This window comes from Acaromyces ingoldii (assembly GCF_003144295.1).
Source record: "Acaromyces ingoldii strain MCA 4198 unplaced genomic scaffold FA10scaffold_5, whole genome shotgun sequence".
NCBI lineage: Eukaryota > Fungi > Basidiomycota > Exobasidiomycetes > Exobasidiales > Cryptobasidiaceae > Acaromyces > Acaromyces ingoldii.
Window position 1 is genome coordinate 413406 of NW_020290251.1, and position 19188 is coordinate 432593.

Here is a 19188-nt window from a genome sequence, read left to right on the forward strand (position 1 = left end):
TCGCTCCCAGCGAGCCACAGTGGAACCCCCTCGCTCTCACTGGCAGCCGATGCCTTTTCCTCGCCAGACGATGCGTTCAGCATGGGCTCAATGCTGGAGCAGGTTACCGGTGATTCGCGGGAACATTGCCAGAAGCAGCCTACGGTCCCCACCCAGCCTTCTTCCTCCAAGCCAAATTCGCCAGTAAAAGCAGCTTCGGCTCCGAATCCAGCCACGACACCCGCTGCTGGCCCCTCAAAGAGCAACGAAGTGGCCAGCAACACGGGCAAATGGCTCGTAGGCGGCAAGGCGCCTGCTTCGCCCAAGAGGACAACGGCGCCCGCTGGCAAGTTCTTTCAGCCGCCAAGGAACCCTGGCTCCGCGCCTTCATCGCCTGCACGATCTCCTGCGCCCGATGCTGACCCTACGAGGACGTCGCCGTCAAAACGACAGGCCACTGACGCCGGCCTCCTTCAAGAGAGGATGCCTAATCCTCATGCAGCACGAACCACGCCCTCTGCTAGTCCCAACATGGCTGAGCTATCCGGCCCTGCCGTGCCTCCCAAGAGTGTGGCCCAAGATTCTGTCGTCATGACGGCTATTCGCAAGTGGGAGCAGCTGGCGCAGGACGGCGGAAGAGACGGTGTCAACAAGCAGGGCGGTGCGAGTGCTGGTGGCGCCGGTAACAGCGCCGCCGGACAACAGCAAGGCCTTGGTCTGGGCTGGGCTCCGACCAGAAGCAGGCAGCCGTGATCCTTCAACCACTGTGTATACATCCATTGTTCCTCTCCATCCTGTTTCATCCAATCATCGATAGGTCAGCATTAAGTGTTTGTGCCCGCCTTTTGCGAAAAGTCGCGACTCCACTTTCAAAATTGAATAGCGACCCTGTAGGTCGGCCGAGATGGCGGCGCTATCGCGTGCCCGCCCTTGATTGACACCCTATCGATACCCACTGACTCCCTCCCTCTAGACCAACACTACCACCACCACCACCACCAGTCCTCGCCAAGACTAGCACCGAGCTTACCCTATCCCCGACGAACCGAAGCGTCGGTCCGAGCAAGCTTGCAGAAGTCACCACACTCCATCCCCTCCAACTTCACAGGGACCTAGGCCCCTCCGCCTACTGCTGAGCCCCAATCTCCACACACACTGCAACACGCCCTAAACCCACGCAACCAGGATCACCGCCTTGATTGCTCACACCACAGTCGCTTCTCCTCTCTTTCAAATCTCTAGAGCTTTTCGATCAGTCAAGATGATGAGTACTGCCCCTCGCATCCTTCCCAATCCGAATCCACAGGCTGACTCCCCCTTTACAGCTCCCCCAAGCGCAGGATCGAGACGGACATGATGAAGCTGTGAGTGTGGATGAGCCTGAGCCTTGGGTCTCTCTGGTCTTCGATGCTGACCAAAGTCGTGTGATGTAGCCTCATGTCGGATCACGAGGTAACACTAGTCAACGACAGCATGCAGGAGTTCTTTGTCCGCTTCAAGGGCCCGGAAGAGAGTGAGTCAGGAGCCGCCGACAGCTTTCACCAGAGCCGTCGCTGACCATCTTCGACCTGGCTTTTTGCCCGTGACAGCTCCCTTTCAGGGCGGCGTGTGGAAGATCCACGTTGAGCTGCAAGATTCGTACCCTTACAAGTCACCCTCGATCGGCTTCATGAACAAGATCTTCCATCCAAACATCGACGAGCTCTCCGGTAGCGTGTGCCTCGACGTCATCAACCAGACGTGGTCGCCCATGTTTGACATGATCAACATCTTTGAAGTCTTCTTGCCCCAGCTCCTTCGCTACCCAAACCCGACGGACCCGCTCAATGGCGAGGCGGCCGCGCTGCTGATGCGTGAGCCAAAGACGTACGAGGCCAAAGTCAAGGAGTATGTGCAGAGGTACGCCACCAAGGCCGCTGCAGACGACGCAGGCGAAGAGGAAAAGGAGAGCGATGAGGAAGAGGAAGAGGAAATGAGCGATGTGGGCAGCTTTAGCGAAGACGAAGCAGGCGACATGGAGCTTTAGAGGTAGCTTCTCGGGCCAAGTACGTCGTCTCTACATTCTGCATCAAGCAAGCATCACCCCCATTCCTCTCCCCCACATCCTTGCCCCTTAAGCTATTGTATAACATTCCTTCTTTACTTTCTTTTCTTCTTTCCTTGAGGTCCACCAACCCCTCTTTCACCCCTCTGTGCTCGACAAGACTTCCACATTATTCAATGTCCATGTATGAATCATCGTTGTGCTCGGCTCGCCTTGGTGATGAGGACGCGCATTGATTGTGATGCAGTCAGGTAGAAGTACAGTACAGTACAATGTGTTAAGGTCGTATACCATTAAAATGTTGTGGTTGATGAAGGCAGCGTCTTCCTTGTAATCAAGTGAAGGCGATGACAGTGCGAACCTTTGGGCTCAAATATTATCGCTGATGTGCCGATCTGCTGGATCTTCCGGTGCGCCGGGATGCTCTCCCGTCCTCTCAGGCATTGCATCGCTTTTGTCCTCTCCCTGTAGTTCAGAAGCCTTGCTTTCTTCTTCGTCTGCGGCTCTGCCGTTTTCCTCCATGCCGTCCTCTTTGACCTTGCTCTCCGCTGCCGTAGCAGTATCCTCTTCCTCGTTTTCGTGCTCGTGCTCGTTCTGCTCTTCCTCACCCTCGGTCCAGCCCTTGGCCCTTCTCTCGCTCCTCACGATCTCACTCAGCTTCTCCTTGAGGAATCTGCCAACCTCGCCATCGTTCTCTTCTCCGCCCTTATGACCGAAAATCATTCCGCGCTTTCTTAGTTCCTCGACGGCATCACCCATCACCCTTGCACCTCTGGCATCCTCATCGATCCACCGCGTCACTTCCGAATGCTGCAGTCTGGCCTCTCGCTTTGCCAGATTCTGCCGGGCTTCATCTGGCAGATCTCGAAGTCGTTGCAAGAGATAATCTCCGATGGAGTCGAGGAAATCCTTTTTATAGGAGCTGCCATTCGCGCCAGCGCTGTTGCCGTTGAAGGTCTGAAGGAGCTTCTTGCGAACCGCATCAAAGTGGCCCGCTCGTTTGAATTCGTCGACGATCATGGTGGGTGTCAGAACAGGACGGCTCTGCGCTTGCGTTGACGTCGGCGTCGTGTCGCCTCGGTCGTCAGAAGAGGAGCCAGGAACGTGATGAGGAGTACGAGACGAGGAGGGTGTGGTGGGAAGTGGTGTAGAGTTGCCCTTGGATAGGGAGTTAGAGGTAGCTGGAGGTCCCCTCGGTGCCAGTAGAGCCGCATCGCTGTCCTTAACGATTTGCTTGACTCTCTCTTCCATGTCTCTTCCAATGAAGGCGAAGCCGAAGTCCTTATGGTTCCTTGAGACAGCGCTGCGGCTAGGCTGGACTGCACGGCTCCCTACGCCCCGAGAAAGGCTATCATGGGAGGGCAGGGTTGGTCGAGAGGAAGAGGAAGGCCCAATGCCATTGGCGGCGTAATAGGCCGAATGGGAGGATCCATCGATGGACGACAACGAGTGCCCATACGGCTCGTATCGTCGTCGACCGCCATCATCACCATATCGGTGAGGTACACCTCTCATACGTCCCCTGGGGAAGCCGTATGCGTCATAGTGATAGGACATTGTTCCTCAAATTTTTACTTCTGGAAGACGCAGCAAGTCAGCATATCTGACAATACACCAAGACAAACGACGCGCAAGAAAAGCTCAGCAATCCGGCTCTCCACAACGAGCTCGACCCCACCCCGACAGCCATGTAGAGCCCCCCACCTTCTGGTCAAATTTGTACGAAGTGACCAGAAGGCAGGAGAGCTGACGAGGTAGGAGAAGGGCCCAATTCGGTCCGCCTGTCGGATAGATTTCATCGTAGCCATGGCTCGGCCCCATGCACTTACGATTAGACTTCTTGAAGTCAAAGCAATGTTTACATTCTTCTAGCGAGGAGGCGCATCCTGATGGGTGGCAGTCATCGTCAGCAGAAGTGCTCACTCGTCTTCGTCAAAGTAAGAAAGAGACAAGAAAGGGTATAGTCAGACAAGGCTGAAACTTGGATAAAACGATTATCTCCATCCTCGTAGAGTGCAGAGTAATTCTAGAGCTTGGTCGTAATATACTTCATCACTGTGAAGACAGGTCCAAAGACAAACAACTCACCTCTTCTTGTGGCCATCTCACATAACGCTGTGGGTTGAAGAGGCAGAGAGCGAGCGACGAAGAAAGTGAAAACGACGGCGACTAAAGGAGGCTGGCTCGCGTGGTTTGAGTTTCTTCACGTGCTCTTACCCCGAGTTTGGCCGAGCGACAGAGGAAGAACCTATGAAAGTGACACCCTCACAAGAGCTGGCAATTCGAGATCAGAGGCAACAAAGAGGCTTTCGACGCCGAGACTGCTGCCGATCGAGAGACGGACATGCAACTATAAGACAGAAAGCAATCACCTTTACGCCGCACCAAAACCGCCCTCCCTTTCTATTCTCGCCCCGATTCCGATACGCCGACCAGACATTCGTTCGATTCGACAGGACCTTCTCTTTAGTGGACCCTCGACACAGTTACTACCATGTCGCATCTCCTTCCGTCCATGTTCCGGCCCGTTCACTGCGAGGCTTCGTCCTCGCAGCAGCAACCACAGCAGCAACCTATTTCTCCCCAGCAGCAGCAGCAGCTGTTGATGCCTAGCCACCCGAAACCCTGGGACGCCGATCAACAGCAGCACGACCACCAGTATGTGGTGCCCCACCTTCCTGGCGAAGGTCGGTTCAACGTCAGCGCAAAGGTGAGAGCAGTGAAGTGTATAGCTCGTAGAACCGGAGCTGACAAGTCCGTAACAGATCTTCTCGCGTCCCAATGCCGACCCGGCGTTTCAAAAACATCTCGAGGCTTTCCGCAAAGAGGTTGCGCTCTCGTCGCCGGGGATGCTCACCTACCGGACAAGCACCGTGAGAGGTTCGAAACCCGATGAGAGTCTCATCTGCCATGAACTCTTCATCTCCGATGACCTCGATCCTCACCCACTGCCCCCGGCTCCGGCGACAACTGAAGAAGAAGAAAAGGGAAAGGAAGCCGAGGGAGGGGAAGGTGTCGATCTCTCCAAGGCGTCGACTGCAGAGCTGGCACAAAAGGCAAAGGAAGCGCCCACGACCTTCCTCAAGGAGCTGGCGCACTCGGCGTATAACTTTGCCCTCGGTGGTGTCGCTGGCGCGACGGGCGCCACGCTCGTGTACCCGATTGACTTGGTCAAGACGAGGATGCAGAACCAGCGATCGTCGGTCGTGGGCGAGCCAATGATGTACAAGAACAGTCTGGACTGCGTCTCAAAGGTGTTCCGGAACGAAGGAGCTCTGGGCTTCTATTCTGGTCTCGGGCCCCAGCTGCTCGGCGTTGCGCCAGAAAAGGCCATCAAGCTGACGGTCAACGACTTGGTTCGAGCGCATGCAAAGGACCCAAAGACTGGCGAGATCAAGCTGCAGTGGGAGCTTATCGCTGGTGGAACGGCAGGAGGCTGTCAGGTCGTCTTTACCAACCCTCTGGAGATTGTCAAGATCCGGCTGCAGGTGGCCGGCGAGATTGCAAAGTCCGAGGGCGCTGATCGCGTCGCTCGTGGAGCCGTCCACATCGTCCGCCAGCTGGGCCTGGTGGGCCTGTACCGTGGTGCGAGTGCGTGCCTGCTCCGAGACATTCCCTTTTCCGCCATCTACTTCCCGGCCTACGCCCACCTGAAGAAGGACACGTTCCGAGAGGGGACCAACGGCAAGAAGCTCGGCTTTGGCGAGATGCTCGCCTCGGCCTCGATTGCGGGCATGCCCGCTGCCTTTCTTACCACCCCGGCCGACGTCATCAAGACGCGGCTGCAGGTCGAGGCGCGAAAGGGACAGGCGACGTACACGGGAATCTCCGATTGCTTTGCCAAGGTGCTCAAGGAGGAAGGCCCCAAGGCCTTTTTCAAGGGCAGCCTCGCCCGTGTGCTCCGGAGCAGCCCCCAATTTGGCGCGACCCTCGTGGCGTACGAATACCTGCAAAAGTTCCTGCCCTACCCATTCGACTCGAAGCAGAAGGCCGACACGACCACCGCAGCGGCCAACAGCCGGCCGTGGGAGGACCCCTCGCGGCAGCACGCCCGCAATGCCATGCGGCTCCTCATGCAGATGCACGACGACTTTGGCAGCCCCACGCCGCCATCTGGCTTCAAGCCCTTTACTGGCTCCTCTTCTGCGGCCGCCGCTGCTGTCGCACCTGCCACGCAAAAGTAGACACGACCAGATACTACCTTCTTCCGACTTTTCTCAATTAATTAGACAGGTTGCCTCTGGCCGGTATCTGACAGAGAATCAAAGAGAGAGAAGAGAGAGAGGAGAGAGAGAGAGAAGAAATAGAGAGGAGAGAAAGTGAGAGAAGCAAAAGAGAGAAGAAAATGAGAGGAAGGGACGCACATGGAGATATGACATGACATGACATGGTACATGGGGAATAAAGGAAGCTTACAGAGCTACATAGCTATCGTCAAGGCCCACACTTCTCTCGTCTTTTTGCTGCTGCAGGCTCCCGCCAGCCTCGCTCTGGCTGAGCTGGGTAAAGACGCTGGCGAGCTGCTCCACGTCCTCGACCGAGGTGATGCTCCACACCTCGTACTCGCCCGGCTTGCCGCCCTTGGCCACCTCGACCTGGTCGCGATGTGCGAGCTCCTTGGAGAGGAGGTGGGCGCAGGCGCGACCGGGGCCGAGGCAGATGAAGCGCTGGACGCCCTGCGAGAGCATCGTCTCGATGCTGTCGAGCCACATGACGGGCTTGGCCAGCGCGCCTGACAGGTCGGACCGGATCGCATCGACGCCCTCGAGGATGGAGCCGTCGCACGACGAGACGAGGTCCAGCTTCTTGCCTGGGCCCACGGGATCAGCATCTCGCATGGGCAGATACTCGATGGCGGGCCTCAGAAAGTCGGCGGCATCGGACATCAACGAGGAGTGGTATGGGCCCGAGACGGGGAGGTTGACAGCCCTGGCGCCGAACATCTCTGCCCTGAGCCGGTCCGAGGCGAGCGAGACGCCGACGCGGGTCCCGCTCAGGACAATCTGCAGGCTCGAATTGATGTTGGCCACTTCCACCACCTCGTCCCTCCCCACGTTCTCGATTTCGCCCCGGCGGATCTCGCCAGAGACGCGCTCGACGCAAGCAAGGGCCTGGCGCAGCTTGCCCGGACGGATCATGCAGCCGGACATTTGGCTCCGCTTCCACCCTCGGCCGCCCTTGACCTTGCCCTGGCTGCCCGTCTCGGTCTGGGCCACCTCGGCGTCGGACGTCGAAGACGTCGGGGGCACGCCACCAGTCTCGATGCCAATGTTGGTCGTCGTCAAGAGCTCCGCACCCTTGCCACTGTTGGTTTTCTCCTCCTTTCAGCACACGCAGACAAGGATCCACAAATCACAACTTGCGCTCACCTCCCAGCATTGGCAAAGGCCCACGTCTCATAAATGCTCTCGGGCATCTGGCACCCTTCGGGGAACAGCGTCTTGTTGATGCTGACATAGTGCGAGCTTGCCAAGCCACGGTGTCTGAGCAGGCGAACGCCATCACGGACGTCGAGGTTGCCCATTGCACACAGGGCCGCGTACGTTCCTGAACCATGGCCGGCAACGACATCAATGTGGTTGGAGATGAGGTCGACGGGGAATTCGTTTCGCAAAACAGACAGTATCGACAGCGAGGAGACGAGGATCGACGGCTGGGCGTTTTCGGCTCGTGTGAGGTCCAGTTGATCGCCAGAGAACTGGGTTGAACAGACGTCAGCTGCCTTGTTTCACCCTCTTTGCAGTCAGCACTTTGTGCGCAACACTCACCACCAGATCTCGCAGCCAGCCTCGGCGGCTGCGAGCGACGGCCGTTCCAGCGCCCGTCAGGCCCCTGGCGCGATCCCAGGATACGCTCTTGGCCAGCTCCTCTTCAAACTTGTTTCGCTGTTCTTCGCTCTCTGCCATCTCTCCCTCGGGGGGAAATAGATCTCTGGAGCCGCGCTGTCTCTGCTGATGGGCCGAGGCGGGCGTCAAGAGGGCTTCCTCTGCAACATTCCAAACGTGTCTCGCCGATCGGTACTTGCGGTAGATGTCGAGTGACATGGCCACGTACTGTGAGCCCTGTCCGGGCAGGATGAGTGCCGTCTTCTTTTTCGCAATGGCCTTGTTCGGAGGTTTCGCACCGCTGCTCTGGGCGAGCATGCCAGCGCCCATGCCTAGGCCCGATCGTGGCCCGCCAACACCGACCGGGCCCGTGCCTGTCGCCGTGGCTGCGGCATCGTCGTTGAAGCTCGACGAGGGCGAGGAAAAGTAGGTATGATGCGGAAGGGGCTTTCTCGACCGGCTGGTCGGCGCATATTCGTGCGAATAGCTGCTTGCGAGTTCCTCGTCTTTTGATTGCTTCCCTTGATTTTGTTGTTGCTGTTGTTGTTGTTGCTGCTGTTGCCTGATCTGCTTTCGCTCTTCTGCCGAATATTGAACATCCCTTCTTCGCTTTCCGTAGTTTGGTACCGCATTCTTCCCCGCTGATCCCTGGACAACAAAGGGTGCGTGGGGGGTGTTGTGGCCTGCTCGCTGGGCCTCGTCGAGGTGCTCGTGCGACTCGCGAGGCCCGCCGCGGCTCGATGCTCCCCCGCCAAAAGCCCAGCTCGACTCCTCTTCTTCGCTTTCCGAAGCACTCTTTGACGAGGAAGATGCCGACTGTGAGGACGAGGCACGCTGGCCTTGGGTTTGTGGTGCGGCGGCTGCTGCTGGCCCTGCGGCTCCACTCCCCACAGAGGGTCGACTGGACGAAGCACCGACGAGGCCGGATGACGACGACATCATCGGCGTGCTTGTCGACGACGAGAACGAGGCAACGGAAGCAGACGAAGAAATGGGATCACTCTCCATGTACGACCTGCCGAGGGTGGGTCGATAGCGAGCCCTGTATGCGTCCTCACTGCGCATCGCCACGAGCGCGGCCGCCCGTTCCGAGGCCAGGTTCAGCCTCGTCAGGGGCACCTTCTGCGTGCTCCCGCCGCCGCTGCTGCCGGCTCCCTGCCGTGCAGAAGCCAACAAGAAAGACGAGCGCCTCATGCTGCAGCGATGTCGATGAGCGCTTGCAGAACTATTCAACGAGTGGGGGGAAAAGAGAGAGAGAAAATGAAACCGGTGAGCCTGGGTGGAGAAATCTCGTCCGACGCGACCCGGGGGTGCGCACGCACAGGAGGCCGGGCGGACGGCTAACTAACTACACTATAAGACGGACAAGAAATACCTGCTAATTTTTTTTTTTTGATTTTGGACTCATCGATGTGGTCGGGCTGCCTCAACGTGCTCGGCCTCGGGAGCGGCAAGGGCAAGGAGGAGGGCCTCCTCAGCGATCCGCAGCTGAGCAAGGAGACGGCAAAGTGCGTCTTTTGCAACCCTACGCCGGAAAAGGGCTTCGACATTGTCCTGGAGGAGGAGCGCTTCATCGCCTTTCGAGACCGCGACCCGGCCGCGGCCCACCACCTCCTGGCCATTCCGCGAGAGCACATCACCAACGTCAAGTCGCTCAGGGGGGAGCCAGGCGCAAAGCTCGTCGAGGAGCTCCATCGATTCGGGACACGAGCGCTGGCAAAGGTCATGCATCCGATAGATGTCGCTCGTTCTCACGACAACGACGCCCTGGGCAAAGACTTGTCGCCAGCGTCTTCACCAGAGACCCGCTATGGCTTCCATGTGAGCGACTTCTCCCGATTTCAACAGAATCGTCTGCATGCGTGTTCATCTGACCCTTCCATCTCCACCAGATCCCTCCTTTCCGGAGCGTAGAGCACCTCCATCTCCACTGCCTTGCCCTTCCCTTTCGCTCGCCGTACAGAGCATTGAAGTACCGTGTGGCCCCTGGTGACCCCAACGCCAGACCACCACAGCACAAGGGCTGGTCCTGGTTCGTCACCGCGGTCCAGACGATTGCCATCCTCCGCGATGGCGGCACAGTCAAGGTCGGAGCCTGCTAGATTGTCATTTGCATGTACTATTATTATAAACATGTAGTCTTCTTCTCTTTCAATTCGATGAACTAATGACCCTAGTACCCGCTGTTGGAAGCCTGCTTTGCGTCACCCGTACCCTGCGCTTCTGCTACGATGGCTTTTGTCCCACTGGCACCAACGCGCGTGGCACCGTTGGCCACCATTGTCTTGACGGTCTCGAGCGTCCTGACTGCGCCACTAGCTTTGACCTGGACTTTTCTCTTGCTGGCAATTTCGTACATCAGCCTGATGTCTTCCGCCTTGGCCCCGCCGGTCCCGTAGCCCGTCGATGTCTTGACAAAGGCCGCACCAGCGAGGCACGAGAGCAGTGTCGCGATGGCAATCTCGTCGCGCGAGAGGTAGCACGTCTCGAGAATCACCTTGACGGGCGCCGCTTGCCCAGTCTTGGCAGCATCGACGACGCCAACGATGTCATTGTACACGGCGTCATAGTCGCCAGACTTGAGCAGGCCGACGTTCTGCACCATGTCGATCTCCCGCGCGCCGTCGGCAACGGCCTGGCGCGTCTCCTCGGCCTTGGACGCCGGGCTCGCGGCGCCAAAGGGAAAGCCGACGGTGCAGATCGGCCGCACCTCGGTGCCCCGCAGTGCCTCGGCCGCGTATTGCACCATGCACGAGTTGACGCAGACGGTCGCGGCGCCCAGCTCCACGGCCTCGCGGCACGTCTCGAGGATGGCGCTCGGCGTCGCAGTGGGCGCAAGGAGCGTGTGGTCGATGATGCTCGCCACATTCTCGGGCAGCGTCGGGCAGGAGTTGAGTGCGCCGAGCTCCTTTGGCAGCGACGCAAGCAGATCGCCGATCTCCTTGGCCAGTGGCTGAGCTGCAGTCGCTGTCATCTTGGCCTTCTTCTCTTCTTTATTTTTTTCTGGCCCTTGTGTGCGCGCTCGCAGGAAGAAAGCGTTTTGTCTCGCGCGCGCGTGTCTCTTCTAAAATTTCCCTACCCCGGACAGTAAGTGTGTGTGCAGCAACCGATCGATCGGCATCGCGAGATGGCCTTGTCTGCCAACACACCTCTTTGACGAGACAACAATACATTCTCCCGCTGTCACAGTGGTGCGCGAGCAGCTACTCGTCTCCATGCACCATTCACAAATAGACGTGACGCCCGAGGAGACCGAGGTCCCCGCCGGAATTATGTCAATAGTCTTCGGCAGGCCGAGAGTCGATTAAGAGATCACACGTGGAAAAGGGACTAGATGCCCAATTTGATATTCCGATCGATCGGTGGGAGCTGAATGATTGTGTAGTAGTGATATAATGAACCCTTTTTGTCTCAGGTAGGCGACTGGTACAGGCTGTCTCTTCCGGACTATTCGACAGGCCAAATTGTTACTGTACTACACTACTACTACTGCAGGTGCTAACGGGTAGTAGTGGAATTTGGTCAGCTTCCACCCTTCGCTCCCACCTTTTCTCCCCTCACTTTTTCTCAAGGCGCAACATCGTCGTCTTGGAGCAACTCCGTGCGCAGCCCCAGCGAGGACCGACAGCGAGAACGCAAGGGATACGCACCCCGCCAGATAGGAGGAAAAAGAAAATAAGACAAAAAACATGGCACCGGTGCTCAAACCGGCCACGCGCTCCAGCAGTGGTGTTGTTGGTGGAGGAGGAGGAGGAGGAGGGGGAGGAGAGAAGCGAAAGGCTTCCGAAATGTACAACAGGAGGGACGATGGCTTTGGTGGCGGTGGTGACTACGATGACGGCGACGATGACGAGATGGACGATGGCGGCGGCGCTGGTGGCGGGGCAGCTTCTTATCAACAGCTGAAGCAAGGTGGCGACGGTTCTCAGAAGCAGGGCGAGCAAGTGGTGACGAAGAGGACACTTCAGAATCGTGAGTCTCTAATTCTCTTCTGAATCTAACCCTGCATCTGAACAATGGCTTTGTTGCGAAAAGGCAAAGCGCAGCGGGAGTTTCGCAAGCGAAGAGAGGCGCGAGTACGGGATTTGGAGGAGCGTTGTCGCCGCTATGACCAGATGGGCATCGAGGCCAACTCTGAGCTTCAGCGAGTCGCCCGACGCTTCAAGGATGAAAATGATGCTCTTCGCGGTCTCTTGATCCGGCTTGGCTTTGGCGGCATGATTCCCAATGCTCTCGAAGGAATCGGCAACGAAGGCTTTGCACCTGGTCTTCTCGACCAGCAGCCCGGATCCAGCGTGGCGGGCGATGGCACCGCAACTGGCACCGGCAACCATAGCGACTTGGATGAGGTGGCAGGCGCGACATTCACAGACCCTCTGGCTGCACTGGGCAACTTCGACACGCGCACCAGGAATTCGTCGACGAAGCAACAAGCATCGTTTGATTCCTCTTCGTCTGCGCCAACTCAAGCACCGCAGCCAACGTTTGACATGTCGAGCAACCCTGCCGGACAATCAATGCCTGCTCCTCAGTGGCCTGGTAGCATGCGAAGGCCAAGCACTCATTCTGTCAGCGACGCTAGCTCGCCCTCGAGCGCCCGCAGCAGCCAGAATGGCAACCCACTGCTGTCTCTTAGTCTTCACCAGGCCAGCGCTCGACAGAGCCAGTCACAGCAGCAGCAGCAGCAGCAACAACAACAACAGCAACAGCAACAGCAACAGCAACAACAGCAGCAATCATCGTCATCTTCTCGTGGTCAGCAGGGTCAGCATCCAAGCAAGCTCGATGGCACACCAGTGCAGAGTGGCCCTCGCCTCGCACCGGGACTCTCGCCCGGCGGCGTCTTGAACGCCCTGACAGGCCAAGACGCTAGCAGCAACAGCAACAATGGGAACAGCCACAACCAGCAGCACTCTGGTGCGGGTCTGAGCGGCTCAGCCATGCTAGGCGGGCCGCCGATGCGCGGCTTCGGCATCTCTCCGAACGGTAGCAACCAAGGGATCAACAGCCACATCTACCCCGTGCCTCAGCGCACGCATCAGAACGATGCGCTGCTGAACCCTAATCCGATCCCCTTTGCCTTCAACCTATCCAACGAGCCGCCGCCACCGTCGCAGGCGAGCTGGTGGGAGCAAATGGGTGGCGGTAGACTCTCACCAGGCAACAACCAACAGGGCATCCTCGACGAGAAGGCCCAGGCGGTGGCGATGGCCCAGAACAACAACGGTGGTTCTCAGAGCCCCTTCGATCTCAGTGCTTTTCTTCAGGGAGGCAACACCCCCGGTGGTAATTTCTTCTTCGGCTTTGGCAGTCCTCACAACCAACCGCCCAGCAGCCAGGAGGAGGGAGGGGGAGGAGGAGGGTGGTCACCGGCCAAAAATGGCAATGGATCTGGCGGCTCCGGCCCTGGCACCAACAACGACACAGACCATATGCGCATGTTCATTCGCCTCCTCGAGCGCAAAGTCGCTGAGCGCGAGGCGAGGACCGTGGCCGCCTTGGGATTTCAGCCGCCATCTCAAGATCCGTCGCAGCGAAGCAGTCACTCGTGGCTCACGGCAGCATCGCCAACCTCGTCGCATGCTATGCCTCGAATCACAAATGTCGGACGTCAGTCGCTCACCCCGAGCGGCTTTTACTCTCGCCTCGCAGAGCACCCCGCCTTCTTGTCGACCAGTGCCAAAGAGCTCGAAGAGTTGGTTGATGCCATCGGCTCTGGCGCTGCCCGATCACCCACAGGCTCCGATGATGGCCTCGACAGCCGTCTCTCACACAGTTCTGATGTCTCGCACAACTCCAACAGCGTATCTCGTGCCATTGCAAGTAGGCCCTCGCGCTCCCCGTCCAGCCATTCCAACTCTAGCGAACCGAGCCGCGGCGTAGAGGTGGACGAGGGAGCGGTGCACAAGCTCCTTGGCTTGCTCGACCGCAAGAGCCCAAGACATCGCCTGCCTTCACCTCACCAGAGCTTCAACATGGCCATGACTTGATCATCCTTTCTCCGGCTTACTCTTTCTCTGTCTCTGTCTCTCACTCTCTCCTCTCTTTTCACCGTCTTTTCGCATTGCATACCGTGCTCCTGAATTTGTATTTTTTATATAGTCACTTACTCTGCCCGATAGCTTTACTTTCCCTTGTCCTTATGTTGCAATTTTCTGCCCACGTTCTGTGCTCTCTCCACGAAGCGAGATTTTCAAAAGAGATTAAAGCTCGGCTGAAAGCAGCTCCCACCTCGGGCTAATGCGAAATGTTTGAATGTAGTCTTTTAGTGCAGACACGTGTTGAGTTCACTCTGCGCTTTCTTCTTCTTCGGGCGCCCTGTCTTCTGCATTCTTCTCTCACACAGTGTCGTTCCTCTCTTCTCTACCACGACACACCATTTCTTTCCCTGTCCGAGTCCTAGCAAAGATGTCGTGAGTCACCTTTTTCTTGCCTCTGCATTCCGCGCGAATCTTTCTTCTTTGCTTACTTCCTGCACACACTCTTTCCCTTTTCCTCATGCTCAGCTCCGCTGTTCTCGGCTACCCTCGCATTGGCCCCAAGCGTGAGGTCAAGAAGGCCCTCGAGGCTTACTGGGCCGGCAAGAGCTCCGTCGAAGAGCTCCTCAAGGTCGCCAAGGAGCAGAGGCTCCTGACCTACGAGAACATCAAGTCGCAGGGCGTTGATGTCGTTCCTACGTAAGTCTCATCGGTGGATTGAAGCATCTTTACTGTCGTGTGACCTGACACGGTTTTTTTTTTATTTCGCAGCGGCACCTTTACCCTCTACGACCATGTTCTTGATGCGTCCAACACCTTCGGCATCATCCCCGACAAGTACGCCAAGTCGGGCTTGAACCCGCTCGACACCTACTTTGCCATGGCCCGCGGCCACCAGAAGGGCGAGGTCGACCTGCCGGCGACGGAGATGCAGAAGTGGTTCGACTCCAACTACCACTTCCTCGTCCCCGAGGTTTCCGAGAAGACCAACTTCCGTCTCAACGACACCAAGCCCGTCGACGACTTTGTCGAGGCCAAGCAGGCTGGCTACAATGGCCGCCCCGTCCTCGTGGGCCCCATCACTCTCCTGGCGCTCTCCAAGGCCGACGCCGACGCGCAGCAGAAGGAGTTTGACCCCGTCTCGCTCGTCTCGAAGCTGACGCCCGTCTACGCCGAGCTGCTCGAGAAGCTCGCCCAGGCCGGTGCCGAGTGGGTCCAGATTGACGAGCCGATCCTCTGCATGGACAGGGCTGCCCAGTACGCCGAGCAGTTCAAGTCGACCTACGCCGCCCTTTCCAAGGCTGCGCCCAGTGTCAAGCTGCTCCTGGCCACCTACTTTGGCCGCCTCGAGAGCAACCTCGACTTTGTCAAGGACCTCCCCGTCGCTGGTCTCCACATCGACCTTGACCGAGCACCCGAGCAGATCGACACTGTCGTCCCCCACTTTGCCAACAAGACGACCGTCCTCTCCCTTGGCCTCGTCTCGGGCAGGAACGTCTGGAAGACGGACCTGAACGCTGCGCTCAAGACGGCCCAGAAGGCCGTCGAGCTCCTCGGCGGCGACAAGAACCGCGTCATCATCGCCTCGAGCTCCTCGCTCCTCCACACCCCCATCACGGTCAAGAACGAGAACAAGCTCTCGGCCGAGGTCATTGACTGGTTCTCGTTCGCCACGGAAAAGTGCGGTGAGGTTGCCACGCTTACGGCCGCCCTCAAGGACCCCAGCAGCGCCAGCAGCATCCTGTCGGCCAACGAGAAGAGCATCAAGGCTCGTCGCGACTTTGAGCAGAACTCGGACCCCGCTGTTCGCCAGCGTCTGGCCAACGTCAAGCCCGAAGACCTCAAGCGCCAGTCTGCCTTCAAGCAGCGCCGCGAGGTCCAGAACAAGCACCTCAACCTGCCCCTCTTCCCCACCACGACCATTGGCTCGTTCCCCCAGACCAAGGAGATCCGATCGTACCGCGCTCGCTTCAACAAGGGCGAGATCACCCAGGAGGAGTACGAGAAATTCCTCGAGGACGAGATCAAGTTTGTCGTCGAGAAGCAGGAGGCCCTCGACCTCGACGTCCTCGTCCACGGAGAGCCAGAGCGAAACGACATGGTGCAGTACTTTGGTGAGCTCCTCGACGGCTTTGCCTTCACCCAAAACGCCTGGGTTCAGTCCTTCGGCTCGCGTTACGTTCGTCCCCCGATTGTCGTCTCCGACGTCTCGAGGCCCAAGGCCATGACGGTGCGATGGTCGTCGTACGCCCAGAGCCTGACCAAGAAGACGATGAAGGGTATGCTTACGGGCCCCGTCACGATTCTCAACTGGTCGTTCCCCCGTGCCGACATCTCCAAGGAGATTCAGGCCAAGCAGATTGCCCTCGCCCTCCGCGACGAGGTCAACGACCTCGAGAAGGCTGGTATCCGCTCGATTCAGGAGGACGAGCCGGCGCTCCGAGAAGGTCTCCCGCTCCGCGAGGCCGAGCACAAGGCTTACCTCGACTGGGCCGTCGCTGCTTTCCGCCTGTCGACGTCGGGCGTCCGTGACGAGACGCAGATCGTGTCGCACTTCTGCTACTCGGACTTTGCCAACCGCCAGATCATGCAGTCGATCCTCGACCTCGACGCCGACATGATCTCGATTGAGAACTCCAAGTCGGACGCCAAGATCCTCAAGGTCTTCCAGAACTTTGAGTACGCCAACGACATTGGACCTGGTGTCTTTGACATCCACTCGCCCCGTGTTCCCACATCGGAGGAGATGTTCAACCGGCTCAAGGCTTTCTCGGCCTACCTGCCCGTCGAGCGCCTCTGGTGCAACCCCGACTGCGGCCTCAAGACGAGGTCGTGGGACGAGGCGGCCGCCCAGTGCAAGAACATGGTCGAGGCAGCCAAGCGCGCTCGCTCGGAGCTGGCCAAGTAGAGGGCTCGTCTTCCTCTTCTTCTCCCTCCCTTCTGCGCTGGTTTGTCCCTCTGTGAGGCCTGAAAGGAAGCATCAACTGCTCCTAGGGTCCTCGGCTTCTTCCTTCTTCTTCTTTCCTCTGTGTTTCTCCTTTCTTTTTTTTCTCTTTTTTTCTCTTTTGTCTTTGTGGCTCATGACGTGGACGGTGACCATGTTTTTTTCTCTCCAAAAAGGGTCTCCAACCAGACCCTTCGATCTATCCTTCAACGATGGGTACCTCTCTCTTTTTCCAACACATCTCCATCTGTAAACGACAAGCATTCCAATTACATCGCATTCAACATGGCAAACAAGATTGGGATGGAAGGTGTGAGAATCATTGTGTGTGTTTGTGTATGTGCTCGGATCTGCTCCTCTTGCGCAACGGAAGCCCCCCTTTGTTTTCGTCTATGGTTGTAGGTGGGCATCGGCAATGACGTCCGAGTAGAGGATGAAGCTGCGGAAGAAGGCAAGATCGATGTAAGTGGGAGCAGGTATGAGGGCAAGAAAAGGCTGGCGAGACGCACCCTTTGTCGGCCAGGACGCCTCGGTCGCGAATGAGGACCGTGTACTTGAAGCACCACCTCGGCGCGAGCCTTGGCGTGGAAAGAGGCTGGCTGCCGCAGTGTGGGAACTTGCCCTTGAACTCGGCCATGAGGTTCGGCAGTGTCCTCGCTGGCAGGATGTCTATTTCCAGACCAAAAAGCAAAGAGGACAGATCAGCAAAGCAGACTCCTTTGACACTTGCGCGTGTAGGCGGTGACTCACCCCTCTGATCGTTGTGCGCGACAAGGAGGATGCCCTGGGCTTTGCACCACTCTGCCAGCTCCCGATCTATGCATCGCCCATCTGTGCAGCCCCCGTGCTCCTTGAGATTGATCGTGTGAATCCGCGGCCGTCTCGTGGGGCTCGGAAGCCGGTAGGCCTGGAATGCGCCGTCGCCTAGCTCTGTGCGCTGCTGGTTCGACGAGACAGAGGGAGAGGAGGGCGAAGATGGGATCGGGATGGTCGACATGGCCGACTTTGGCGTGCTGAACGCGCTGCTAGCTGAGCTGCCGCTCTGGCCGGCGAAAGCCTCCGATACCATGCTTGACGTTACGCTCGTCAGCGACCCACCAACGGTGCTGCTACCGCTAGAGCCAGCGGCTGCTCCTCTGTCATTGTCTTCTGTCGCCAGAGCTGCTCTGCTGGGCGTCAGCAACGCCGTCTCAGGCGCCGGTGGTGGTGCTGGATTGAACGATTGGAAGAGAAGGTTGAGCGCTTCGAGAGAGAGATCGCTCAGGCCCATTGACAGTATTCTCGGGTTGGGTGACAGCTGCTGCCAGACCTTTGCGATGGCCGACACGTCCCTTTGCAGCTTTTGCCGCCGGTCGTCTACGCCATTGCCGTTGGCCGAAGCAGTGTGCTCAGGCCGCCGTCGCCTCCGGTCCACGCCGTCAAGGTCCTTTCCAGGAAAGGCGATGATGAGTGTGTCCACCGTGGCCAGCCCTGTGGCCAAAGTAAACTTTTCCAAGGCCTCCTCGATCCACTCTGTCCGGGGCCCAATGTCCTTTGCCTCATCGCCGATGTCGTCATCCTCCTCGCCAAGGAAAAAGAACTTGGCCGTGACGTCGAAAGAGTCGCGGGTGTTGCAGTCGGGCGCGCAAGGGTCCATCAGCGTCGGGTTGACCACGGTGACTGGGTTGGGCAGGGTGAGCTGTCGCTTCTTCGCGTTCCATGCGTACGAGATGAAGGGCCGCTCGTCGTCGCCCGTTGCAAAGAAGCCTGGCCGGACCGACCCAGGTTCAGCCGCTGCTGATCCTGAAGCTGCTGTTGCTCCTTGATCTGGACCGCATGGCGTAGTGCTGGCGCGCGAATCGGCACCGGCAGCCCAGTCGGCCTCGTCCCCGTCGAGAGCGTAGTGCAGTGTCTCGTGGATCGCGTGTGCCAGCTCGCCATCGGTGGAAGGCTTGAGGGCGCGCGCGACATTGTGCGTATACAGCATCAGAGACGTCATGGCAGTAGAGCCAGCTGACGGAGCCGTCGAAGTGGAAGGAGTGGCTGCCTGCATCGTGACAGACACAGAGAGGCGCTGCTTACCAGGCGGACGGGCGCGCGGACAAGAGAATGTCTGCCAGAGTAGTGTGTAATACGCCTCGCTCACCCTGGCTTTTAGAGCGCGGCCGATGCGACGGTCTTCGGTCTTCGTAGATTTGGCCTTTTTTCCTCTGGGTGGTTTTTTTGAATTTTTCCTTTTCTCCCGTTTCGTTTCGTGTCTTTTCGCTTTCGGACTCTAGGGCTCGTTGGTGCGCCAGACCTTAGAACTACTGCCTGCTGGACGTGATATTGTCGTGAGCTTGTGGTGACAATCCTAGCGCCTTGCTGTAGACGTCTTCATTGAGCTCTGAAGTTTTTGGACGAGGGATGTAAGCCGGCAAATGAGCATCGTTCTGGTTA

At 58.1% G+C, this 19188-nt stretch overlaps 9 protein-coding genes across 9 annotated transcripts; 5 read left to right on the plus strand and 4 right to left on the minus strand.

Annotated features, from left to right (window-relative positions):
* Nucleotides 1-976: 976 nt before the first annotated feature.
* Nucleotides 977-2191, plus strand: FA10DRAFT_268405 (hypothetical protein). Its single transcript, XM_025522315.1, has 4 exons — nt 977-1243; nt 1303-1343; nt 1413-1492; nt 1569-2191. Exons 1-4 carry the CDS (start codon nt 1241-1243, stop codon nt 2003-2005), a joined length of 561 nt encoding a protein of 186 aa, XP_025375390.1. The 5' UTR covers nt 977-1240; the 3' UTR covers nt 2006-2191.
* Nucleotides 2192-2239: 48 nt separating this feature from the next.
* On the minus strand, nt 2240-3911 carry FA10DRAFT_268407 (hypothetical protein). Its single transcript, XM_025522316.1, has one exon. The coding sequence runs from the start codon at nt 3578-3580 to the stop codon at nt 2393-2395; it is 1188 nt and encodes a 395-aa protein (XP_025375391.1). The 5' UTR covers nt 3581-3911; the 3' UTR covers nt 2240-2392.
* Nucleotides 3912-4309: 398 nt separating this feature from the next.
* FA10DRAFT_268408 (mitochondrial carrier) lies at nt 4310-6412 on the plus strand. The gene is made up of 2 exons (XM_025522317.1): nt 4310-4733; nt 4789-6412. The coding sequence occupies exons 1-2, from the start codon at nt 4518-4520 to the stop codon at nt 6205-6207; spliced, it is 1635 nt and encodes a 544-aa protein (XP_025375392.1). The 5' UTR covers nt 4310-4517; the 3' UTR covers nt 6208-6412.
* A 23-nt stretch (nt 6413-6435) lies between these two features.
* FA10DRAFT_254249 (FabD/lysophospholipase-like protein) lies at nt 6436-9087 on the minus strand (the record flags this gene model as incomplete). The annotated part of the gene is made up of 4 exons (XM_025519722.1): nt 7792-9087; nt 7393-7721; nt 7273-7327; nt 6436-7212 (listed from the first exon to the last, which is right to left on the minus strand). The coding sequence occupies exons 1-4, from the start codon at nt 9040-9042 to the stop codon at nt 6436-6438; spliced, it is 2412 nt and encodes an 803-aa protein (XP_025375393.1). The 5' UTR covers nt 9043-9087.
* Nucleotides 9088-9242: 155 nt separating this feature from the next.
* On the plus strand, nt 9243-10028 carry FA10DRAFT_268409 (hypothetical protein). The gene is made up of 2 exons (XM_025522318.1): nt 9243-9669; nt 9741-10028. The coding sequence occupies exons 1-2, from the start codon at nt 9259-9261 to the stop codon at nt 9948-9950; spliced, it is 621 nt and encodes a 206-aa protein (XP_025375394.1). The 5' UTR covers nt 9243-9258; the 3' UTR covers nt 9951-10028.
* Nucleotides 9929-10868, minus strand: FA10DRAFT_268410 (deoxyribose-phosphate aldolase). Its single transcript, XM_025522319.1, has one exon. It carries the CDS (start codon nt 10820-10822, stop codon nt 10022-10024), a length of 801 nt encoding a protein of 266 aa, XP_025375395.1. The 5' UTR covers nt 10823-10868; the 3' UTR covers nt 9929-10021.
* A 519-nt stretch (nt 10869-11387) lies between these two features.
* On the plus strand, nt 11388-14093 carry FA10DRAFT_303186 (hypothetical protein). The gene is made up of 2 exons (XM_025525210.1): nt 11388-11820; nt 11884-14093. The coding sequence occupies exons 1-2, from the start codon at nt 11538-11540 to the stop codon at nt 13836-13838; spliced, it is 2238 nt and encodes a 745-aa protein (XP_025375396.1). The 5' UTR covers nt 11388-11537; the 3' UTR covers nt 13839-14093.
* Nucleotides 14094-14197: 104 nt separating this feature from the next.
* Nucleotides 14198-17147, plus strand: FA10DRAFT_254258 (putative MET6-methionine synthase). The gene is made up of 3 exons (XM_025519723.1): nt 14198-14261; nt 14355-14525; nt 14598-17147. The coding sequence occupies exons 1-3, from the start codon at nt 14257-14259 to the stop codon at nt 16732-16734; spliced, it is 2313 nt and encodes a 770-aa protein (XP_025375397.1). The 5' UTR covers nt 14198-14256; the 3' UTR covers nt 16735-17147.
* Nucleotides 16675-18802, minus strand: FA10DRAFT_295764 (hypothetical protein; the record flags this gene model as incomplete). The annotated part of the gene is made up of 3 exons (XM_025524480.1): nt 16675-17439; nt 17521-17804; nt 17955-18802. The coding sequence occupies 3 exons, from the start codon at nt 18800-18802 to the stop codon at nt 17090-17092; spliced, it is 1482 nt and encodes a 493-aa protein (XP_025375398.1). The 3' UTR covers nt 16675-17089.
* Nucleotides 18803-19188: the final 386 nt, after the last annotated feature.

Bases quoted from the DNA above. Each gene is read 5' to 3' on its own strand.
- FA10DRAFT_268407 (XM_025522316.1), bottom strand. From the start codon at position 3,580: ATGTCCTATCACTATGACGCATACGGCTTCCCCAGGGGACGTATGAGA.
- FA10DRAFT_268410 (XM_025522319.1), bottom strand. From the start codon at position 10,822: ATGACAGCGACTGCAGCTCAGCCACTGGCCAAGGAGATCGGCGATCTG.
- FA10DRAFT_303186 (XM_025525210.1), top strand. From the start codon at position 11,538: ATGGCACCGGTGCTCAAACCGGCCACGCGCTCCAGCAGTGGTGTTGTT. The intron at 11,821-11,883 runs GTGAGTCTCTAA...TGTTGCGAAAAG, and splicing joins GAAGAGGACACTTCAGAATC to GCAAAGCGCAGCGGGAGTTT.
- FA10DRAFT_254258 (XM_025519723.1), top strand. The intron at 14,526-14,597 runs GTAAGTCTCATC...TTTATTTCGCAG, and splicing joins GGCGTTGATGTCGTTCCTAC to CGGCACCTTTACCCTCTACG.
- FA10DRAFT_268405 (XM_025522315.1), top strand. The intron at 1,344-1,412 runs GTGAGTGTGGAT...CGTGTGATGTAG, and splicing joins GAGACGGACATGATGAAGCT to CCTCATGTCGGATCACGAGG. The intron at 1,493-1,568 runs GTGAGTCAGGAG...TGCCCGTGACAG, and splicing joins CTTCAAGGGCCCGGAAGAGA to CTCCCTTTCAGGGCGGCGTG.
- FA10DRAFT_268408 (XM_025522317.1), top strand. From the start codon at position 4,518: ATGTCGCATCTCCTTCCGTCCATGTTCCGGCCCGTTCACTGCGAGGCT. The intron at 4,734-4,788 runs GTGAGAGCAGTG...AGTCCGTAACAG, and splicing joins GGTTCAACGTCAGCGCAAAG to ATCTTCTCGCGTCCCAATGC.
- FA10DRAFT_268409 (XM_025522318.1), top strand. From the start codon at position 9,259: ATGTGGTCGGGCTGCCTCAACGTGCTCGGCCTCGGGAGCGGCAAGGGC. The intron at 9,670-9,740 runs GTGAGCGACTTC...CATCTCCACCAG, and splicing joins AGACCCGCTATGGCTTCCAT to ATCCCTCCTTTCCGGAGCGT.